This window comes from Centruroides sculpturatus, unplaced genomic scaffold, assembly GCF_000671375.1.
Source record: "Centruroides sculpturatus isolate CEXI.00-Female unplaced genomic scaffold, Cexi_2.0 scaffold241, whole genome shotgun sequence".
Lineage (NCBI taxonomy): Eukaryota > Metazoa > Arthropoda > Arachnida > Scorpiones > Buthidae > Centruroides > Centruroides sculpturatus.
In genome coordinates this window covers 474,365-495,827 of record NW_019384409.1, presented here as the reverse complement: position 1 = coordinate 495,827, position 21,463 = coordinate 474,365, and the positions used below count along the sequence as shown (strand labels likewise).

Sequence of the window (21,463 nt, the reverse complement as noted above, 5' to 3'; positions counted from 1 at the left end):
TATGACTTTATACAGCGTATATTTGATAAGAAAAATCCGCTTGATATATCTTTATCTCATAAATAGGTATATATGGGGTTTGAATTATGACTTTCCTATGCAAACGACTCATATTGGTATCTCCATGCCCGCTTTAATGGAACATTTGCATCATCTATCGAGACAATATGGCCCAGTTGGTGTCATTTTAAAGATGAAATGTGTATATAGTTTATCCTTAACCTTCTCGAAACGGTTATATTTGAATAAACTATCGTCTTTACTAATTCCTTAGCGGTTTAGAAAATATTTTCGAACAAATTAATCATTTAAGAATTTAAAATCTCGTTCACGCTAATAAACTTTTAATGAAAAGAATTCCGACAGTTTGCAGGCGCTGCATTTCACCAGCCAGCTAACTTGATGACCTTATCAGTGTTGCAGGAAAGGAAGATACACATAGATAAGTGCAGTCAATGATATTGACGGGTATAATTACTGTCACTAATTGAAGTGCACGAAGCTAGAGACTTGGACCCCTAACGACAACTACAATGACATACAGCTTACCAAACTACTGAACCATCAAACGAACATGATCACTAAGTTCGTCCAACCGTCTTCTGCCCTTCTATACAATATTAGTCAAATCCTCCACTCTTCCTTAGTCCAGTAAGAGAATTTAGATTACATGTGTAACCGAGTGTAATAAATGCTAACTTCTGAACTGACAGGAAGAAGGAAAAAATTACTAGAAATTCTCCAAGTGAATCATTAAGAATTACACAATTATAATTAAAACCGTTTTCACTAAATAAATAATAAAATAGATAAAATATCGAAAGAAATTTTGAATATAATTTAAATAAATCAGTTTTCTACATGGTTAGGATTTTTGTCTCGTGCCTTTAAAGCGTTACAGCAAAAATTCAATCCGTCTATCCGTCTGGCGACACATTGTATTTATAAAGAAAAAAAAAACTCGTCCAGAACAAGTTATGGATGATACCATCAATCACTTTAGGCTGAAGCCTTGTAAAAATGATCGTATATACCTTATAAAAAGCGTTGATCGGGCTCAAATTTTATGTAAAGATCAACTAGGATACTTATATTAAAGTTGGAAATCGCTAAAAGCTTTGTACTATATGCGATTTCCTTCTTTAATAAGACGAGGAAAAAAAATTATTTTAGTTAAATTAAATTTCTAAAACGCGAATTGGAGTATCAGTTTCTTTCGAATTAAAAGGTCGAACGTTGTGTGTGCATCCTTACGAAGTTTGGAAAAGACATTTTTGATAAATTTGAAAGTTTTCTCGAAATAACAATGACAAAAAAAAGCCTTTCTGGTAAATGGTCAACCATAAAAGTAACAAAATATTGGAGAACAATATCTTTATTAAAATAAAAACACGCTCTCTGTAAGGAAAACGAACAGATTACATTCCGAAATGGCTGAACGGAAAAAAAATTTCTTTTTATGATTAGTAATATTATCGGGTATCTTTGTATTAAATTAAATAATGCAAATTTTCTAGCTTCGATTGATCAGATACATGACAAACGATGTGTTTTCAGAGTTGTTCTGCCTTCCTCGTAGCAAAACGTCGAACTGATAAATTATCTTGTATTCTGACTATCTGTTGAATGTTTAATGGATACGCATTAATAAATGCTTCATGATATTCAGTATATCGCGTTCTAATGCTGTTCTCGGGAAAAATTCTTTTGTCGCTCGCAAATATATGATTGACGAGTCTCGTTTTTTTTTGTATATGTATATATTATTGACTAGTCTGCCATCATTTTTAAATAAACAGGTTTGAAGTTGATTAAAGAGAATATTCATATTCAATTTTTTAACTGTGATACACGAGATTTTATTATTGTGTCGAGGTGAAAGGTATCATTGATATTTTCTGATGTAGAAGGAAAGAAGCATCCCTCTGGAATTGCATTATCACGAATTATTTTATGGTTGTGTTGATTATGATAATTGATAACGGATAATTGTATCAAGTGCGTTAAAATGACGCATTTTCTTTTATACAATGCTATATAATTTATATCTTCACTTTTTCATTTTAGAACTTCTATAGCATGCGTTTATATGATCCAATACTTTTAAAATTTATGTTTCGTGATGATAAAAATAAATTTGAAATTTGAAAAAAATAATCTTTAATTTTTTATAATTTTATATGATTTATAATTTATTAGATATATAATGTTTAACTTATTAAAAGAAAAAGATTTGATACGTTTCACCTTCTTCTTGAACATTTCTATCATTGAATCTTAAAATATTCTGTAAACTTAAAATAAAATTTAAATATTTACATTGGACACTTTATATCTTCGATTTGAAAATTTTTGCATGATGTGATATGCAAATTTTTCTTGACAATTTTTAAAGATAGGCTGACGATAGCATCATGTCATTTCAGCATTTCTAAAAGTCAATATGTCCTATTGCTCATAGATGCAGTAATTCCGACGAAAAATGGTTTGCAGATGTTATTTTCGGACGTAAACTTCGCTACAACGTAATTCTTCACGCGTTAACCTAGTAATGTATATGCATCGGTAATTCTCGAAAAAAATATGTATATACTGGGATAGTAATAGTAATATATATATATTCGGATAGGAAATTTTATTAAAAATTATAACCTAAAATTTATTTCTGTGCTCTTCCATTGTTTGCCATGTTTCCGAGATACCGGTGTAATAACACTTTTGTTATTATGGTAGCAGTATGAAACCGATAGCGGTGGCCAGATAGTGTGATGTTGAAAAGATCACACTACCCCTACTACTTTTGTTTTATTGTTGGCGTTGTTTTTGTTGTTTTATTGGTCTTGGGTGTATTGTTGTGATAGTACTGTAGCTACGATCGTTGTCTGCTGCAGTGTGTGTGTGTGTGTGTGTTCACTTTCATATTGCCCGAGGACTAGTGGTTTTTCTTTTTTCCAGCAGAATATAACTGTTCTAACTGCAACAAACTTTAAGTTTAATCACAAAACACAACGAAAGACATCTTCTATACTTAATTTATTGTCGGTCGGATAGAATTATTTTGTAAAAAAAATTGCCTAACGTCTTTAGAATTAGTATGGTGTTTAAGCTATTTAATTCATAATAAATTTTCCTCTACAGTACCATACATAAAATTAGTTAAAGTGGGTTGAGTGAAATCAATCGATTTGAAGTTGAAGTCTAGGTGAATTTCCCCAAAGACGGAAACTATCAAACAACAGGAAACGAAAACTCTCTAAGAGTTAGAAGCCAATATTTTGGCACCTAATTAGTATTGGGAGGAGATCTAGAAAGACAGAGTCGCGTATATCCCCTAAACTGTACTTCTCACACTTTTATTTTTCTTTTCTAATTTCCTTTTTGAAGCAATGAAATTTCCCGCAGAGTAACAAGGTGTGACTAAGCCGCCTGCTGCGTTCAACCCGATTTCCCTTGTGGTATTACTCTATGTTGAGTTAAATATCAAATAATGGCTTGATTAACTTCTCAGAAAATTATATACAGCACCTTAAGCACACTTCTCGGAAGCCGCTGGTAACTTTTAAAACGGGATTTAAAAATTATTTTCGATAAAAGTACAAAAGATTAATAGTAATTGCGAGATTAGATTTGCTTCACCATCAATTATACTAGATAAAGCGCTTGTCATTGTAATGGGTTGCGTTGCGTGCGCATGGCAGCGCGATTTATGAAAAATGACAGTAAGATTGTTCAAAATCTTGTATAGCAAAATCAGTTATAAATTATTATATAGATAATTCTAGATAGAATCTATTTTGATCTTAGATAAACTTCGCTGGCTTTATTTAGGAAATTTCAACTTTTTACACGCGTTAAACCGAGAGAATCATAATTACTTTAGCCTTACTTGCTAGGTTTAATAAGTATTAGGTTGCTGAGATTTGCAGTAGTTTCATAGATAAGTGTGTTATCATACTCTGGAAAAACTGCAGAGGCAGAAAATGTCTTAATAGTATAAATCGATATAATTGGATTTTAGTTATAAAGGAGAATAATATAGTTAGTGATTTACGAACAGACAAACAGACAGATTCTTCTGTTATCGATCCCAATACAAACAGTTCATTTGCTACTGTTACGGTAAGGGAAACGTGTAAGCAATTTTATCGCAATAGGGTGAACGATTTCATTCGATCTAGCGTAAAATAAAACAGGAACCAGGAGAGAGAAAGAAAAAAGAACGTTTAAGTAAGCTGGAAATCAGAAGAATCATCTAGAAGAGAAAGTGTATAGAAGAAACAACGGCAGAATAGAAATGAGAACATTTTCTCATCACACATTGGGTGTAAATCCAATTCTTGTGAAAACATTGCAACTGGCTAAGAAACGATTTTTGAGGAGAAACAGATTTGCCAAGGAAAGATCCGAAAAGCATTTTGTATTTATCAGCACCTGGACTGGGCCCCCTAAACGGAAGAAATCAATATGAAGCGGACGTGCTACAGCATGCTTCAGTAAGATAGCATAGACTGAGATATATGTGCTTAAGTCTTTACTGCAGTGAGACAATTCTAGTCATAAACATTAGGATTTACACAACATTTCTCAGATTCACCAAGTCTTGTTTCATCTTCGCATACACCACAACCATACATTTCCAACTATCTCCTTTGTACGGTCAGGTAGTACATGATTTATCCTTTCACGTTGCCCTAGTCCAATGATAGGAGTCCTTGGATAGTGAAATATTACAGAACTTTCTAAGGCTCGCTACTGATTGATGATTTCGCTAATGGCGACCTTAACTATCGGTATATCAGTACTGTATTTGATGATGGACAGTGTGTAAATGCTATTTCTATGTGGAGTATTCGTAGTTGATGGATTGGATATCTCTCCTCGGTTACTGAATAAAATATGATGTTCGGCTTTGGCTTTTAATGAGAATCGCTTCTTTTAAGATCGTAGCCGCACAGTTTTTTGTGGTTTAATCATTTTTCGTGGCCGCGATATAAACACGGTTTCGTGTTTCTCAAGGTGGATCCCAGACACAGTCTCCTATGATGAATTGCGAGCTATACTTTCTTAGTAATACGCTGCTTTCACTTCCGAAGATGCTAATTTTTCCTCTTTTATAGACTAAGATGGATCTATCGCATTTCATTATTAAAATATCATGTTTTTCTAAACCCTTCCCGCTTGTATAAAATTAAATATCAACTACATAAAGCAAGTTAGCGCGATTATTATTTTTATCGCTGCGAAAAATCTAATAATAGTAAATGATATAAATAACAGAACGAGTTAAGGAAAGAATAGTAAAATGAAAATTGCCATTAATAATTCAGTGATAAGAGTCGTACCATAAACATCTAAACTGTTTAAAAATCTGTTAAAGTACTTACTAGATGATTTGATAAAATGAGATAGCGTAAATGGGTCGTTTTGCTCGACTGTTTAACTTTGAAAACAACATAAAACAATAAATATATGTATAGTATATATAGAGCAACATAAATAAAATTATCTTTACGATAATAACACTTCTAAAAGATATAGTAGACTGAATTATCATGTATAGTACCGCACTCGATGCAACAAAACCGCTGTATTGCAGTAAGAGTCTCTATAGAAAATACAGCCAAGCCATGACTGTAATCTTCGTAAGAACAACTCGTGTTCTTATCTGCTTTCCAGTGTTTATTGGTCAAGATGTTGACTTTTATGACTTCAGCCATGATGTCTCGACCATACTGACCAGCATAGCAATGAGAAGAATGCTGCAGCTGACAACTTATCGGGCAAAGTGGAGTCGGTAAAATTGTCTTTAATTCTCCTCACATATGACAAAGCACTTTTTCTTTGTTTAGATTATCTTTACGATAAGAAACTGAATCAGGGATTGATTTTGGTGAAATAGAGCTTTATAAAAGAATCATATTTTACAAGCACGCCTGATAATCTGTCTTCACTGCAATATCCAGAAAAAATGCAGAGAAGCCATATTTATGGTTAGCTGATGGTTTCGGCACAAAAACAAACAAATAAAAAGCAAAAGATGCAGAAATATTTCATCAACGCTAGAAAATACTATAAATATTTTATGCGCATTGTGAAGTTGCATATTTTTCACTGAAGATTGAGACATTTTTTTTTAATTTGAAAGTTTTCGTCACTTTAAATAATTGATATAATAGTTGGCTAATGCAAAATGCAATTATTTGATGCATTAATAATTCTTGTAATTCATGTACATTATTAAGCATGGTATCATTTGCATTTCATTACAACCTGTTCACAATTGGACATGGATGTTCAATTGTGCACACTATTAATATTGATTATCATGCGATTTTTAATACGACAACCAACGACTTGTATCTTTTATATGGTTATTTGCTGTACTATTAATCTTATATATTATTACACGCGAAAATACATAATTATCATCACTGCACGTCATAATTATTCTCGTTAAATTTTGCTTTAATTTTCTTGCTTTTATTATTCATTTTAATATCTTGTTTCGCTTTATTATTTTAAACATTTTCCTGCCATATTATTATTTTTTAACACAGGTCACGTTTCGATTTTATTACTTGCGTGTACTGCTATCTTTCAAATGTTTCCATATAAATAATATGAGCTTCATATTTTTTATAACAATTTAATTTTCTTAATTGGATTATTGGACTTATAATTTAAAAAAAACCCAACAATTTGTTTAAATTGTTAAAGTTTTATTAATTATTAAAATTTGTTAGGTTCATTTAGAGTTTAATTGTTGGCGTCATTAAATTAACTCCTTATCTAAAATGTTTCTAGTCAGTCGGACGATGTTAACAAACAGATAAAAAAGAAAGAGGATTGTAAATTTCTCTCACATCAAAAGGATTTTCTACTGTATCTCCAGTTAAAAATTCTGCAATAAATTAGACTGTTTGTAATTAGGGTAAGAAAGTAGAACTTATAAAGGGCGTAGTTACAGAAATATGTTCTGAAACTAGCGGAAAAGCAATATTCTAAGTAGGAAAGCTACACGATATGATATTATAAAAGTAATAATCCTGTGAAAGCGGTCGAAAACGTCATCCAAAAACGATGTCGAAACAATATTTTGTAAGAAATGGCGAAACATTGTTTTCGAAAAGCTACAATTCATAAATAAAAGCTGTCTCGAAGCAAAAGCTTGGTAAAATATCATGAAAACGATATAATTTAAAATTAGTGATTAAGTTTTATTCGGTGAACGCCGAGCGAATCGATATTTTCTGAAAGCAGTGAGAAGATGTAGTGTATATCTGTAAGAAAGCGGGGACAAATCAATATCTTGCAAAGTAGCGAAGAAGCTTACCCCTTGTAAAAGCAAGCGAGTTTTATTCCCGAAATGTTAATTCGTTCTCCCAAGCAATGTTAGCCGAAATTATCTAGCAGAAATAATTTTTAAGGAGCGGTAAAGCAATATTCTCCGAAGAGAGTGAATCAATATCTCCTGAAAGCAGTGAAAAGCAATCCTGCTGCAAAAGTGGTGCAGGCAGCAGCGACAGAACCAACCGTTGCAGCTGCAGTCAGTTCCACTACTTATCTCCAGTTATTAGCATTTCCCATCTTTGTCATCCCTCATCATTATTTAAATTGTCCTACCAGCACTAATCATCACAATATGCATCACAAATAACCATATCACAATCGAGAAGTTCACATATTCCATCAATTCTTTTCAAACTTACGCCTCATTAACGACCTTACACAATCATACATTTTTATTCCTAACTCCGAAGCTAAATGACCAAAAAGCTGTTTTTTAACAGCCATGCCATTAATTTAACCAGTAGATGTTTTTCCCATTCCTACTTCAATAAAAGAAAAGGAGATAAAAAGAAAATTTTCTTGATGGCGTTATAGACAAGTGATTCAATCCTCTCTCGGCGGAGATAGAAAGCCATCAATCTAAGGATCCTATCCTCGATATATTCTGTCATGCATAGTGTACCTGAACGGGGAATAGATTCATTGGTCACACTTCAGAGCCCTTGACACGCGTCACTTTGGTGGTTGGCTTCAGCTTCATTTTCTTATTGCTATCGAAACACATCACATCGCCTCACCATTTATCACCTGATCACGTTCAACAACTGACAGGGATTGAGAAAATTAAGCTTTGAACCGCGGCTATTCTTGACTAGAGTAAGTTATCTCTCTGAAATTCAATACATTTTTACACCCGATTACTCTATATTCTGAATAAATTTGTTTTTGATAAATGAACCGCCACCGATACAATATGATATATGATGTTTTAAGAATCTTCCTAGATTCCATTTTGTTTAGATAATCAGGTGAAAATTAAAAGAAAATTGCACTCTAATACCTCTTTATTCTTCTTTAATCTTTTTTTTCATCAATTTCTCTTTGCAAATTGAATAAAATTGAGTAATTACGCTACCGACTTTTTGTTGAGTTTATTTTTAACATCGGAAAAGTTAAAAGTTTTTTTCTTTTTTTTAAATCTATGTTAATTATAATTGTTGTAGAAAGGAGAGATAGAGAAACGATTCTTTTGAAGGTAAAAAGTTAGAAAAGTTTTAAGCAATGATCCAATGAATCCTATGCTAAAAACAAGCCCACTTCTCTCTAACGATTTGCCATTTAAAAGATTTCTCAATAGCAGGAAACTTTTATTTTTACCCATTTCCATATTTCAGTATCTTCCAATACATTTCCTGGCTAGCATACAGTCACTATAACCTCTTCTAGTCTTTCTTCAAGTTCGTGCAATGGTAGGGAATGGAAGCAAAAGAGGTAGTTCTACTATATACCGGTAGGGGAAATGACTCGTGAGTCGATCACGAGATCCACCAAGCGGGTATAATGGTGAGTATAAGGTGTCAGGATTCTCAATTTTTCCTTCCCTAGGGTTAGATGTTGACAGAAGTGGCCGGCCAGTCGTAAATGCCTGCAGTTGTTGGATAATGAAGCTTTGTACGGATCAATAATCTCCTTCCTACTAGTTTCGAGATGATGAGTGACGATGTCTCCAAGGTGTGTTTCTATTCCAGTCATTAGGGGGATGTTCTGCTGTGACAACTGACTACTGTGAAATCTTTCTTTCCTATAGAAAAGAATCGCCTTTAGCTTTATAGCGTACGGATGAATGAATGATTGACAGATGAAAATTGCTTTTAAAAATGTTCTTACCGAACCGAAAAGGATCAAACGCGGCTATCATCACTCCGAATTAATTAAAATGCCTTGAATTTAAAAGATTTCCTAAGTTGATTCCATCAAGTAACTGTTAAAAGTTTATCTGATAATCACGCTTTTCAATTCCTCAAATAATTATCACATCCAATTTCATGTTCGTCGATAATTATACTCCGTCTAATTCTGTTTGTTCTCCAATTTTATCTTTAACAGTCGACGCGAAATTACTCTCTAATTTATCTCTCATCACCACATATTTACACGTGTTGAAGTCAATTTTCTGCCCGTTTCTTACTTTATTTTTTAATTTCCAGAAAAATCTCAAATCTCATACCAATTTAATTATTTAAAATTTAATCGGAAAGCCCTTGGAAACCCGAGAGAATAAAATACAAGTAGTAATGTAAAAAAAAACCAGTTCTTATAGGACGAAGGGTTGGCTATTGGGAACAGATAAGATACAGTTGACTGACTTACACTTTTTCATTTTTCTATTACAAACTAGTAAGGACAGGATGGCTATAAACAGATTTCCAGTAGGCCCCGGGCATCTTCCGTTGCTGAGTCGACCGATTAGATTTGAGGGTATAGCTCACTTGGAAATCACACACTAAATGTGCTCCTAATAGAATCCATCGTGTTAAGTAATATTCTAGTCACGTGACAGCCCATCTTCTGCTTGATCAGTATTGGAAAGCCGAGTTACAGAAATGCGGTTTCCAGTTCTATTTCGTTTAGCTCTGATCCGGAATAGAATTTTCTATTTTTTCCTCCTCTCTTCTGGTTTATATCTTATCCGTTCGACTCGATACTTTTCTTTCGTTTTTTTATACACTGTTCCAATTACGAAGCCGTTTAATTAATCGATAATCGACTAAACTTCATTTTTGTGTATAAAAACTTCTAAGACTTTATATTTGTCTAAAATTAAAGAGAGACGACGAAAATAACAATTGTTTTAAACGTGAAAAAATATGAATCGTATGCTAATTAATTATTTAATTCGTCGTAATACTCGTTTGTCATATAATAAAGAATCTTAATTATTCTTACGTATTTAAAAAGAATTTAACAAGCAGAAAAGTTTTAAAAAATTCAGTCGATGCTAGCGGCGATTAAAGTTAAAATCGAGATAAGAGATCAATAACGACTTAAAGCTAGAATCGATGCAGTATCGAGCCGAGATCGATATAATATATTTAAATAAAGCTAAAATCAATTGGTTAGAGTGAGAAGGGCATATCTAGATATTAATGCTATAATGTTTTACTTTATAACTTTATTAATGGCACTTTATCCCCGTCGGCCATTACAACAAATCACCTAATCGTCCTTAACATGGTTATAATGAGCCAAACTATTTTATTACCATAGACAACACCCAATCAAGAACAGAGTAGAAATTATGGCGGTGCCCAGCGGTCGAAACTTCCTTCAATCTTTAGGTCATCTCTGCAGATGAACATGTCCAAGAACTGTATTTAGGGAGATAGGTCGAGTGGAGACAACAATTTACTACAAGATATATTCTCCAAGTAGTTTCAGATCCAAACCGCAATTTCTGGCCAGTGACCCAAACAGCAGAAAGGTGATAGATGAGGTTAATAAGTTCACCAGCCATTGGAGTGGTGCTAGCATCGTGCAATTAATGGACAGTAGTGATTTACAGTAGGTCGTGCTAGGAGTAAGTACATTCAGATCTCTGCGTGCTTCCATTAAGTTTCTCGCTTCTGTGCTGTGAATGAGATGGCTTACTATTGTACATTTGTTACCTGCTTTGTTTGGCAAACGTAATTTGTAATATTGTGAAAGTTTTTGCAATTTGTATAATGGAATACAGATTCTTTCTTCTGTGTCTGCTTAATTTTTTTTTCCTCCTGCGGTTTTTGCCCTTAAGCCATTCAATGTTAGAAATCTGTAAAGCGAAAAATCCATTTTCTGTAAAGATTTGTGAAATTTAAACTTCCATTTTTTTAAATGGATATTATTATTATTTTTTTCTTAATTTTTACAATGAAAATAAATGAAATTAAAGTGAGTGATTACTTTAAAATATTTTTATGTATACCGATATACTGTATAAAGATACTGTATTGCAAAACTATAATTTTATCTTCAAGGTTCAACTTTATAAGAAAGAAATTTTATTTCTTTCCCAAAGGAATTTTACTTATATTTTTTTTATTTATTTCTTTTCCCATTTTGAGAAAGAAATAAAATAATTACAGTATTAGAGGAGGTTCGAGTTAGAAAAGAATGGAGGATTTTTCTAGAAATTTTTTCTTCTCTCATTTTTTTCCTAGATTAAAAACTATATATATAAAGATATAAATAAGAATAAAATCCTTGCAGAAATGGAGTCTTAAAGGCGAAATTATCCTTATGCAATATTTAATTTAAAACACGAATCAAATGTATATTTTTTTATATTTTCGCTAGAAAAAGAAATAAAAGCTTTTCCAAAGGCTAAAAATCATTATTTAAGATAATCAAATATATTATTTGTGGAAATCACATCAGTCTTTACTCTTGCTCGTACTGTCAAGGATAGAGACGTCCTGATCTGAATTATTTAACAGCACTTCTACAAAACTTTTCTATGGATTGAATTATTCTCTCTATACATATTGCAGGACATTATAGCATATTATTTGACATTAAAATTAAATATAACATCATTCAATAATATAAATAATAAAAAATGTATTCCAAATTATTTATTGATTTTTTAATAAAAATTTAATTTCTTTCATAAAGTCATATACCAAAAAAAAATCAAATATTAAAACAGATAGAAACTTTTATTATATTTTAAAATATTCAAATCTAAATATTTTAAATATTAAAGAAAGTATTTTTTTATTTTATTTATCGATCTCGTTATGTTAAATAATAAAATATAGGCAGAAGCATCCATAAAAATAGTTTGAAAATAAAGAGTATGATCAAATAGATGATGTTGCGAGTTTAATCAATTAGATATATTGAAGAAAACAGTAATACTTTTTGTATAAAATTGTCGTAGGTTTTTATGTTTTATTTCCGTGTAAATATCTATCAGCATTACGGAAATGCATAGCGGTAGGAGAGACATACAGACGGACGTCGTTCGTCACCATCCAACTTTAATAAAATCTATATTACCGTGCCTACCTCTCATAAAACAATTTTAAAACTCACATATAAGAGATTTTGAAGGTAGTACAATAACAGATGGCAAAGAGTGTAGTTTAAAGTTTACCTTGAATAATGTTACAGTAGATATCAGGAAGGTATACAACTGGCAGTTGAGGCGATCGATGGCTGACTCCTCCGCAATGTATAGTTACCATGACAACCAGGTCAAGTTACCCCAAATTCTGTAGGAACTTCGCAAACCAAGAATAAGAGGTGGATACCAAGCCAAAATATATTGGGAGATACCAAACACTCCAAACTTGCTTGTCAAAGCAGAGTTTTTTTCAGCTTGACTGATCAACACACCTTTTCGGTTTTGTCAAGCTTGTCAATATTTCAGCCATTCTATTGTTAGATCCTTCTATTTTATTCAGTTGCGGAGAAGCTTTAATTTCTTTTAAAATCTCTTACTATATTATAACTATTCCGATCCAAAATGGACTTGTCTAAATCTAGTTAATTGATTCCTTTCTCTATTTGGTAGGAGGGGAAAAAATTAAATTTTACTCGATTAAGTCAAAAGATACATTTATATATATTAGTTTAAATAATAGTAATGCCTAATATATTCTCAGGCACTTAAACTCTGTAATTTCGAATTAAAATAGTTATTATTTTATCTTATATCTGTAGGGGAAGACTGTAATTAATATTCTTTATTAAACATAATTAAGCTTGTTTAAAAAACAATGATAAAAATAACCTTTTCTTATATACTTAAATATAAAGTTTTACGGATGAAATAGAGCGAATTTTTAATTTCTGATTAGTGAATAAAAGCACAAATATTTTTATTATTTATATATTTTTTAAGAAGAAATTTGCTATTATTTATGAATTGCGAGAATTTATTTTCTTCCCCCTTTTTTAACTTCTCGAATATCCAATTTTGATTTGTTTTTCTGATGTTTCCACCTAATTATTTTCTTTTGTTGTATTGAATCTATATTGTTATATACGAAAATCTATTGCTTGAAAATGAATATGGGAGAAGGAAATAGCAGAATTTTGTTTTTATCTGTTAAATCCTCAAAAAATCCGACCAATTGAATGACTGATTCGACTCGGTTGCTGTGTGCTTATAAAAGCATCATATTTTCTAAACCATATTTACTTTATACAATATTTAAGTTTATGATCGAGATGGGAATAAACTTAAACTTTGCTTGTCTCTGTCTATCTTTTCAATAAATTACAATCAACACATGCTGCGCTAGACCATTAAAATCCGAAAATAAAAAGTGCACTTCTGGGAATGCTTTTTATCGTATTTATAATTGAATTTCATAAATCACAATAAATTTAAATTTGTTACTTTTACATAAATTTATAATTATTTTTAATATTAAGTTACTTACTTTAAAAAATATGATATAAAGAAAACTTATTTTCGAAAGTTCATTTTTTTTAATATTTTGTATACTTTTTTACATTTTTTTAGTTATGATAATGTGTTTTAATACATACATAATCTTTAATTGCTCAATATTGTACATAGGATATGTTATAGTGCCAGAATTATACGCATTTTCTGCATAAACGTTATAATGCCGCCATTTCCCGCAATTTTACTCTGTTGTTATACATTATTGTGATCTGCATATTATAATATTATATTGTACTGTGTAATCGCTACGATGTTCTGCTTTGTTCTGTATAAATATTGTAATGATGATCATATATTTATGTATAGTGTCTATACTGTATAAGGGTTGAATAAATGTTTAAATGCTTTCCTATTTTATGATTAGATGATGTAATTGTCGGAATTTTTGTATCTGCATGCTGTAATGTCACGTGTCTGTTGTGCATGTTGTAAATTTTTCGCAATTTGTGTATAAATTTCCTCTGCGTTTTCTGCAATGCGAGTTCTGATGTTCACAATTCCATCTTCTCTGCTTATAAAATTGATTTTATTACAATATTAAAAGCTTTTAATCATCAAAACACATTAATTCCCATTTCTATAATTATACTTGTCTAGTCATTGCCTAATAGTCCATTTCTATAATTATACTTGTCTAGTCATTGCCTAATAGTCCATTTCTATAATTATACTTTTAATCATTTAGATTAATCATTGTTTCCTTTATTACTCGAGTTTTATTATTACGTTGATCAGATATGACACTAACTCGATAAAATATATTCGAAATATTTAAATAAATTCAATTTTACAACCAGAAATTTTAAATCGAATTTCAAAGTCTTCATCGATTATAAAAATAGAACTTTTAAAAGTGATTTTTCTATGGAAAGGTCCTTTATTATGCATCTAATAGAATCTCCAACAGGTAGAGTTATATTAGTATAAATTAATATATTAAAAATTGAAGAATCTTGCATTCATTTAATTTCTGAATTTTTTCCACGAAAATTCGTTGACTCTTGGGGGAAAAGCACGGAAAAAACTGCCTTGTCTTAGAATTTTGGTACGTGAAACGGAATTAATTTACATAAGTTGATAAGGAACAATTTATAAAAGTGAATAGAATGGGAATATAGAAAACATTTTTGTATAGTTCTACACAAAGTTATAAAGTGAATGAGTAAACTTGGAACAAAAGTACTGAATTCGAAACCTTTTGAACAAGGGAAACATTTTTAATCGTAAAATTTAATTATCCCTTCAATTTTAATTGGTTGCAAAACTATCTTTAATTAAGATTACATTTTTTACGCCAAATTTTCTTTTCTAAAGTAATTTTACTTGACTTTTTGCATAGTTGCCAGTTTTACATTTAAAAGGGTTGAAAATTCAGTTTTACTCATTACCCCATGTGGAAGAAATTTCAGACTATGACATCGTTAATTGTCACGCAGAAAAGTTCAGAAAAGATTTGTATTTTTACTTTTCCACCCACTGGAATTTTCCGACACATTAGGCATGTCTAGCTAATTTCCTAAAGTTTCAGAGAATGACGACTCTCTTCATGTAAAGCTAATGTCGCGTACAACTTAAATAATGCCTCCTGTGATGTCTCACAGAAATGCCTGGCATCCAACAGCAACGTGTTGTCGCCGTTTTAATCGAGTTACATGGAGTCCTGTTGACTGCTATTCTACCTTTTGCCAGAATAGGTAGGGAATGGATCCTAACATCTTTTCAAACTGAGAAACAGTTCAATTTGCTATTATTGTCTCTTATGAAGATTAATCTTTTGGGAAGTAATTACGCAGCCTTATTTTAATTTTAATTAGTTCTATTAAAGGATACTGAGCTTCTCCTATTTGTTGTTTAATGTACTTAGTTAAATGACTTTGTTATAAAAATTTTTAATTGAAAATAATTGTACTGCTATTTAAATTATTTTGGGAAGTACGACCATCTGTGCCACCCTTTCGAGAAATAAAAACTGTGTAAAAATTTGATGAAATATTGCTAATTTTCGGGCCTCCCTGTAGAAAAGATCTTGGCCACATGTCGGATTCCACGCTGTTTTGTATACTTCTCATAAATAAATTTTCGCAAAAGTAATAAAAATGCGTTTCCACTTACATTATATTGTGCCAATAAAAAGAGTCGGGATGAGTATGAAATGTTGCTACTGTAGCAACAATTACTTTTATGAATTTTCCGCATCGACTACTTTACTAAAGAAATAAATAAAGCTAATAATAATATAAAAAAACAAGGAAAAAAGACCGATGGGGGAGACAAAATTTAACAGTATCTTTGCTTTTCTTCTGATTAACCAATTTTTAAGTAATTAAATAGTTTTTTAAGTGCAATTTTTTGTTTCAGAAATTGGTGAAAAGACACATTCATAATCTGGGAAGGCCTAAAGTTACTCGAATGAAGGTAAGTACACTTTTTTCTTCTTTTTAAAATTTTATTATGTAACCGCATAGTTAAATTGAAATCATCAGAAAAATACAGAAAAATTATTTCTATTTAATAAATACAATGTATTGAAAAATAAACTGGAAACTTTCTATGTAGCAAGTGATGCAATAAGGAATTTATCTTTATTGATAGGAAGTAAATGTGTCATGGTGAGTATCACAACAAATGATGAGTCATGTGCCATGAGTCATTGATTAAAAGAACATAACTGCAGCTGGAACATTTCATCACTTGTATTGTTGCTGTTTTCCTTTCTTCCAACGATCATCATCTTCAAAAAAACTTGGATAAGTCTTCTTTTATCGAGGTTGCACTTTGTATAGCGGTTGCATTCGTACAGCCGGATTTTCTACGCCTGTGTGAAAGAATGCTTTACCATCATTGTATTGTACCCCCACAAATTTCTGGATATTAAAAATTGCGATATTTAAGTTTTTGAAGGGACATTAAAGTCAGTGTAGAATGACTGTCTAGAATACTAATAATATAATTAGAAATAAGCTTCACCATTATTCAAGGAAATGTTTAACTGTTACATACCCCAAAGCCAACAACTAAATAGTCTACACGTTACACGAGCACGTTTGAAGACTGAAAAATAACAGGAAATGAGAGAGGACGTCGTGACAGATAGCTCCCTCGATAATTCAACATATTATGTAAAATAAGGAGACGATCGCGGCTGTAATAGCATTAAGCGAGTAATTCCGAAGTTTGGGTGTGTAATCTGGTTGTGTACACACACCGTCGTGTACTGGCTGCGGGCATTTCGTTCCCTTCTATAACGAGATCACCAAATATGTAGTGGACTGGAAATCGTGTAGGTCTAATATTACAAGACTCTAATATAAACAAGATTACTTTGACTCATAATCGTCAACATTTTAGATCTAATTATTCGATTTTTACGCCGTTGTGCTTTTTGAGATGTGGGGGCTCTTCTCTATTGTATTTATGCTTTCCGCGATATATGTACAGCTCACTTAAGCGTACACCACTTATTTGTACATGACGTAAGTAGATAGCGGCTACTGAGACCCTTTACCATTATGTAAATGCAGAAACTAGCGTAACGTAAAGTATTTATGCATATTGCCCAGTGCATAACTGTACAAGAGTTTCCATCGAGCAATTAAGCACTGTTTTCAATTAGTGCATTATCTTTTATCTATTTTATTCCGTTAATTTTATAAATTTCTCGATAAATTCAGTTCGTTCTTAATCACGAAACTGTATTGATAACAAGAATTTCTCCGTTGATTCGGTACTTTAAACAACTTGTAAAGATCACTTGTTAAATTACAAACAGCCAAATGTCAAAATTATTCTTGAGAAATATGATATAAAGAAGGCGAAATCTATATGTAGAAAGCTGTTTTTATTGATCTTTATAGAAAAAAGTTAACTATTATTGAATTACAGTTAATAAAATTATCCATCAAATTTTGCAAGATGAAACGAACGGATAATTTTATTAACTCTTCAAGAGCCCAATTAAACAAGTGAATTTTATCACAGTCTTCTACTCTCTGATCAATAACTCTTTCTATAATTATGAAAATTAGCTTTTAATTCGCTTTAAATTTATAAATTTATAATAATTTTTAATCCATTGTTAGATTTACCTTTACAATTATTTAGTAGCAAAGTACAACAAAACACCGTGTAACTTTTTTGACTGCATTATCGTGTAATTTTATTTAGATATTTTTATTGTTTGTTACATGATTAAATTATTTTTTTGTGATTTAATTATAATAGTTTATGTTACCTTAATTAAGTAGACAAATCTTTAAACATTTATAAATAATTAAATTTCTAGTCGGCATGTGTTAATGATGGGAGGAAACATTCCGATTTAATCATATTGATAACTTTGTAGCAGTGTTTGAAGTTTTGTCGATAAAATAAATTAGTCCTTTTTTCGTTTTTAAACATCTTTAGCTGCAACTTTCAAAATTATTATTTTAGTTACTAATAAGCTGCATTGTTAAAAAACCAAAATGCTGCAATACATAAAAAAAAAAAAAAAACAAAAGGATCTTAGATTAGTTAAGAACGACTCTTTGACAGCAAACGGATTGTCCCAGTCTATTGTTAGACATAAGACTTGGATGTGGCTTGTTAGGGTGACCACAAATCCTACCCTCTGGCTATATCATTATTTAAGGATCAGACATAGGTGACGAAACAAGGACTGATTAAATCTATCTGATTAATACGTTGCCCAATGGCCATATTCGTAACTTCGGTCCCGAAATCTGCTTATTTTCGGTTTATCTTTTGTTACAATAAAAGTAATACTTTTCTTACTATAATATAGTTAAGTCTCCAATCAGTAATTTTAATAAAATCGGTTTGTAACACGTTGAAACTAAATTTAAATTATCGATCAACTTCTATTTTTGAGAAAACTTTATTCATACATTAACAATGATTAGTAAATTTTAATAATAAAAGTTTCGCTGCTTGTTTCGCTGTTTGACGCAATTCGTAAAGTCAAGATAATTTATAAGGATTACAACCAACGTTAATAATTATTATACGTGTCAGAATCTATATTTAGTTTCCCATCTGAATTTAATTTCCATTTCTATAGTGAAGTCTACAATTTCGTTTAAGTAGTTATTACCCTGTCGAGAAATTGGACTGCGCGATTTAAAAAATTCAAAAGGGAGAAAAAAAATGCATGCCTAATAGAGAAATGAAAACAATTACCTTAGACGTTTTGCAACTTTTATAAAATTTCAATTAGTAAAATACATTTCGATAAAGCGCGTGTTTCCAAAAGCAACAGTCGCATTAGGCGGGAGCATCGAAGCAATTAGCCACCTTTAAAGACATTAAAGGGGAAAAAAGGCGGGTTTGGAGCCTTTTCCATTTTCAGAAAATGCCTTCAGAAAATAAGAAGACACGTTTGATTAATTTCTCGTGATGGATTTGAAAGCTTGGTGGTTCTATCTGTTAACATTATTGGGAAGGAGTTTAAAGATACATCAGTGTTTCAGTAATCCAGAGCAGTGTGTACATGGAATGTTGAACAAACATCGACAATGATTACAAGTACTTGTTAAATTGCTGGAATTTACAGTTGGATACACTTAACGTTAATTGCCGGAGATTTTAAACGAGTTACGTTGATGTAGAATATTTTTCTATTGTCGAACTTTCTTCTTCTCTACTTATGCGGGTATTTGTTCGATGTATTTCCAACTCCCTGTTTTTTCCTTCTTTAACATTTAAATTAGAATAAAAACTCGTTATTACAAGTAAGAAAAAAATTAACTGGGTGCTGTCTATCAAAGATCCATCTAATCATGGTTTATAGTGCTTCACTGCATATAATTTATTTTTTTCCCTTCAGCAAAGCTAGAAAATTATAAGTTAAAACTATTAACTGTAATTTTTAAATTAATTTTTTCAAATATATATTGCGTAAAACAGAAAAACTGGAATTGAAAATACTATTATTGTTAGTATTAAAATATCAAAGCGTATTCGCGAAATAATGGCATTTTATTAATTACACTTGCAGTACTGTTATTCAGTTTACGTAGAAAATAATTGAAGATAAGCTTGCAGCGTATTTTTACAGAAAAAGATAAGCAAAAAGTATCGGTATCTACCAAAAAGATCGCTGAGATAGGTATAAAATAGTATTTAGTATTATTGGTATATTAATATCTAGTAATTGTATTAGAATATTCGATAATTTGTAATGTTTGTTACATAATCACGATTGTATTTCGATGAAAACGCAGTATCTTATTCCCATATATCTTCTAGCATATTATCATGGCATCAATTGATAAATATTAATGTATCGATAACTATCATTTTATATTTATCATAAGGTATATCCTTTCATCAATCCGTTTATATCATACTAATTCACAGTATATACAATTATACTAAAAATAATTATATTAATATTAAAGACTATCTTCTTACACTTATCATTTTCACAGCTTTTGAAACAAATGATACCTATTACGATATGTCCTAATGCTAGTTCTATATTAGAATCGAATACTTTCAATGAAGACAATCGTATAACGGGGGTCAATATACAATATAAAAACTTGGATTGGATTGATGGAAGAAAGCAGCGTAACACTCGCGTGATCTTCCAAGGAGGGTGCCTTCCGGAAGGAGTTTCTATGGGAAACTGGGCCCTGTTTGGCTAGACACTTAAAGAAAACCCGGAAAACCACGTGGCCAACTCGTCGGTGAGACTCGAACCCCGAACCAGTGTTCAATGGTTTTATCCACTCGGCCACTGCACCAATATCAAGAATTATCACGGTATATTTAGTCTACATCAGTCCAGATCATAAGATTTATTCCATTCTCAGCGTATTTTTCTCGTTAAATAACATATAAACAATTCTTTATAATACAATACTGTGTATATTTTATATTAACATGTATTTAATAATTTGATATGTACAGTACAGTACATAAACCGGAATCGCACGGTACCGAATATTTTATCCAGTTTGTCTGGTTTCCGTTTTACTCAGGTTCCGTTTTGAATAGGTTTTATTGTATATTTTAGAGTAATTAAAATTTATATTACTGAGTTAATATATAATAACTGATCTTATAAAATTGAGATATAATATACCCAAAATATGAGAGAAAAAAGTTGAAGTGTTTATATATATATTTAGCTACAAATGAAATTTCTGTTAACTTTTGCTATCAGTTTACAATTATAAAATAGAGGAAAATAAGCAGTTTTTAAGTTTTTAAATATATAATTAATACGGTAAGGAAGTTGGCAGGTTAGAGGCAAATAATCCAAAGCTCTTTCTAATATGACACTTATTGCGCTTTCGTCTGCCATCGATTTACTGCTAACCCGTTCAATTTTTAATCATGTAAAAATAGTAAAATATTTATTCGGTAAGAAGTAGAAAATTCGGAAAGATAAAAAAAAGAAGAAGAAGAAGAAATCGGTAATAAAAAAGAGGTTATCTGGCATCCGGGATCAAAGGCATTTTAGAGAAGCGTTAGCGTTCGATAAAGCAAAACTTTAAAAGTGTTAGTACTTCAGAATTATTATAAAGGTTAGCGAATTCCATTTAGCTGATTGGATAACTAGGAAAAGCAATTTTGTAAATATCGTCAAAAGCCGTATAAAGAGCGACTTTTCTTAAGCTCCTTCTCGACGTTTTCAGATATTCGTCGGCCATCCAATTTGCATAAGACTATATTGCCATCTAGCGATGAAATTTAGTACTAACAATATCA

At 31.2% G+C, this 21,463-nt stretch overlaps 1 protein-coding gene across 1 annotated transcript in view; it reads left to right on the top strand.

The window, feature by feature from the left end:
• Positions 1–21,463, top strand: part of LOC111618975 — a 147,063-nt gene that overhangs the window by 83,264 nt on the left and 42,336 nt on the right. The window contains exon 3 of the mRNA XM_023360601.1: positions 16,106–16,162. Within this exon, the coding sequence (XP_023216369.1) occupies positions 16,106–16,162 (57 nt within the window). The remainder of the gene's footprint in view (positions 1–16,105; positions 16,163–21,463) is intronic.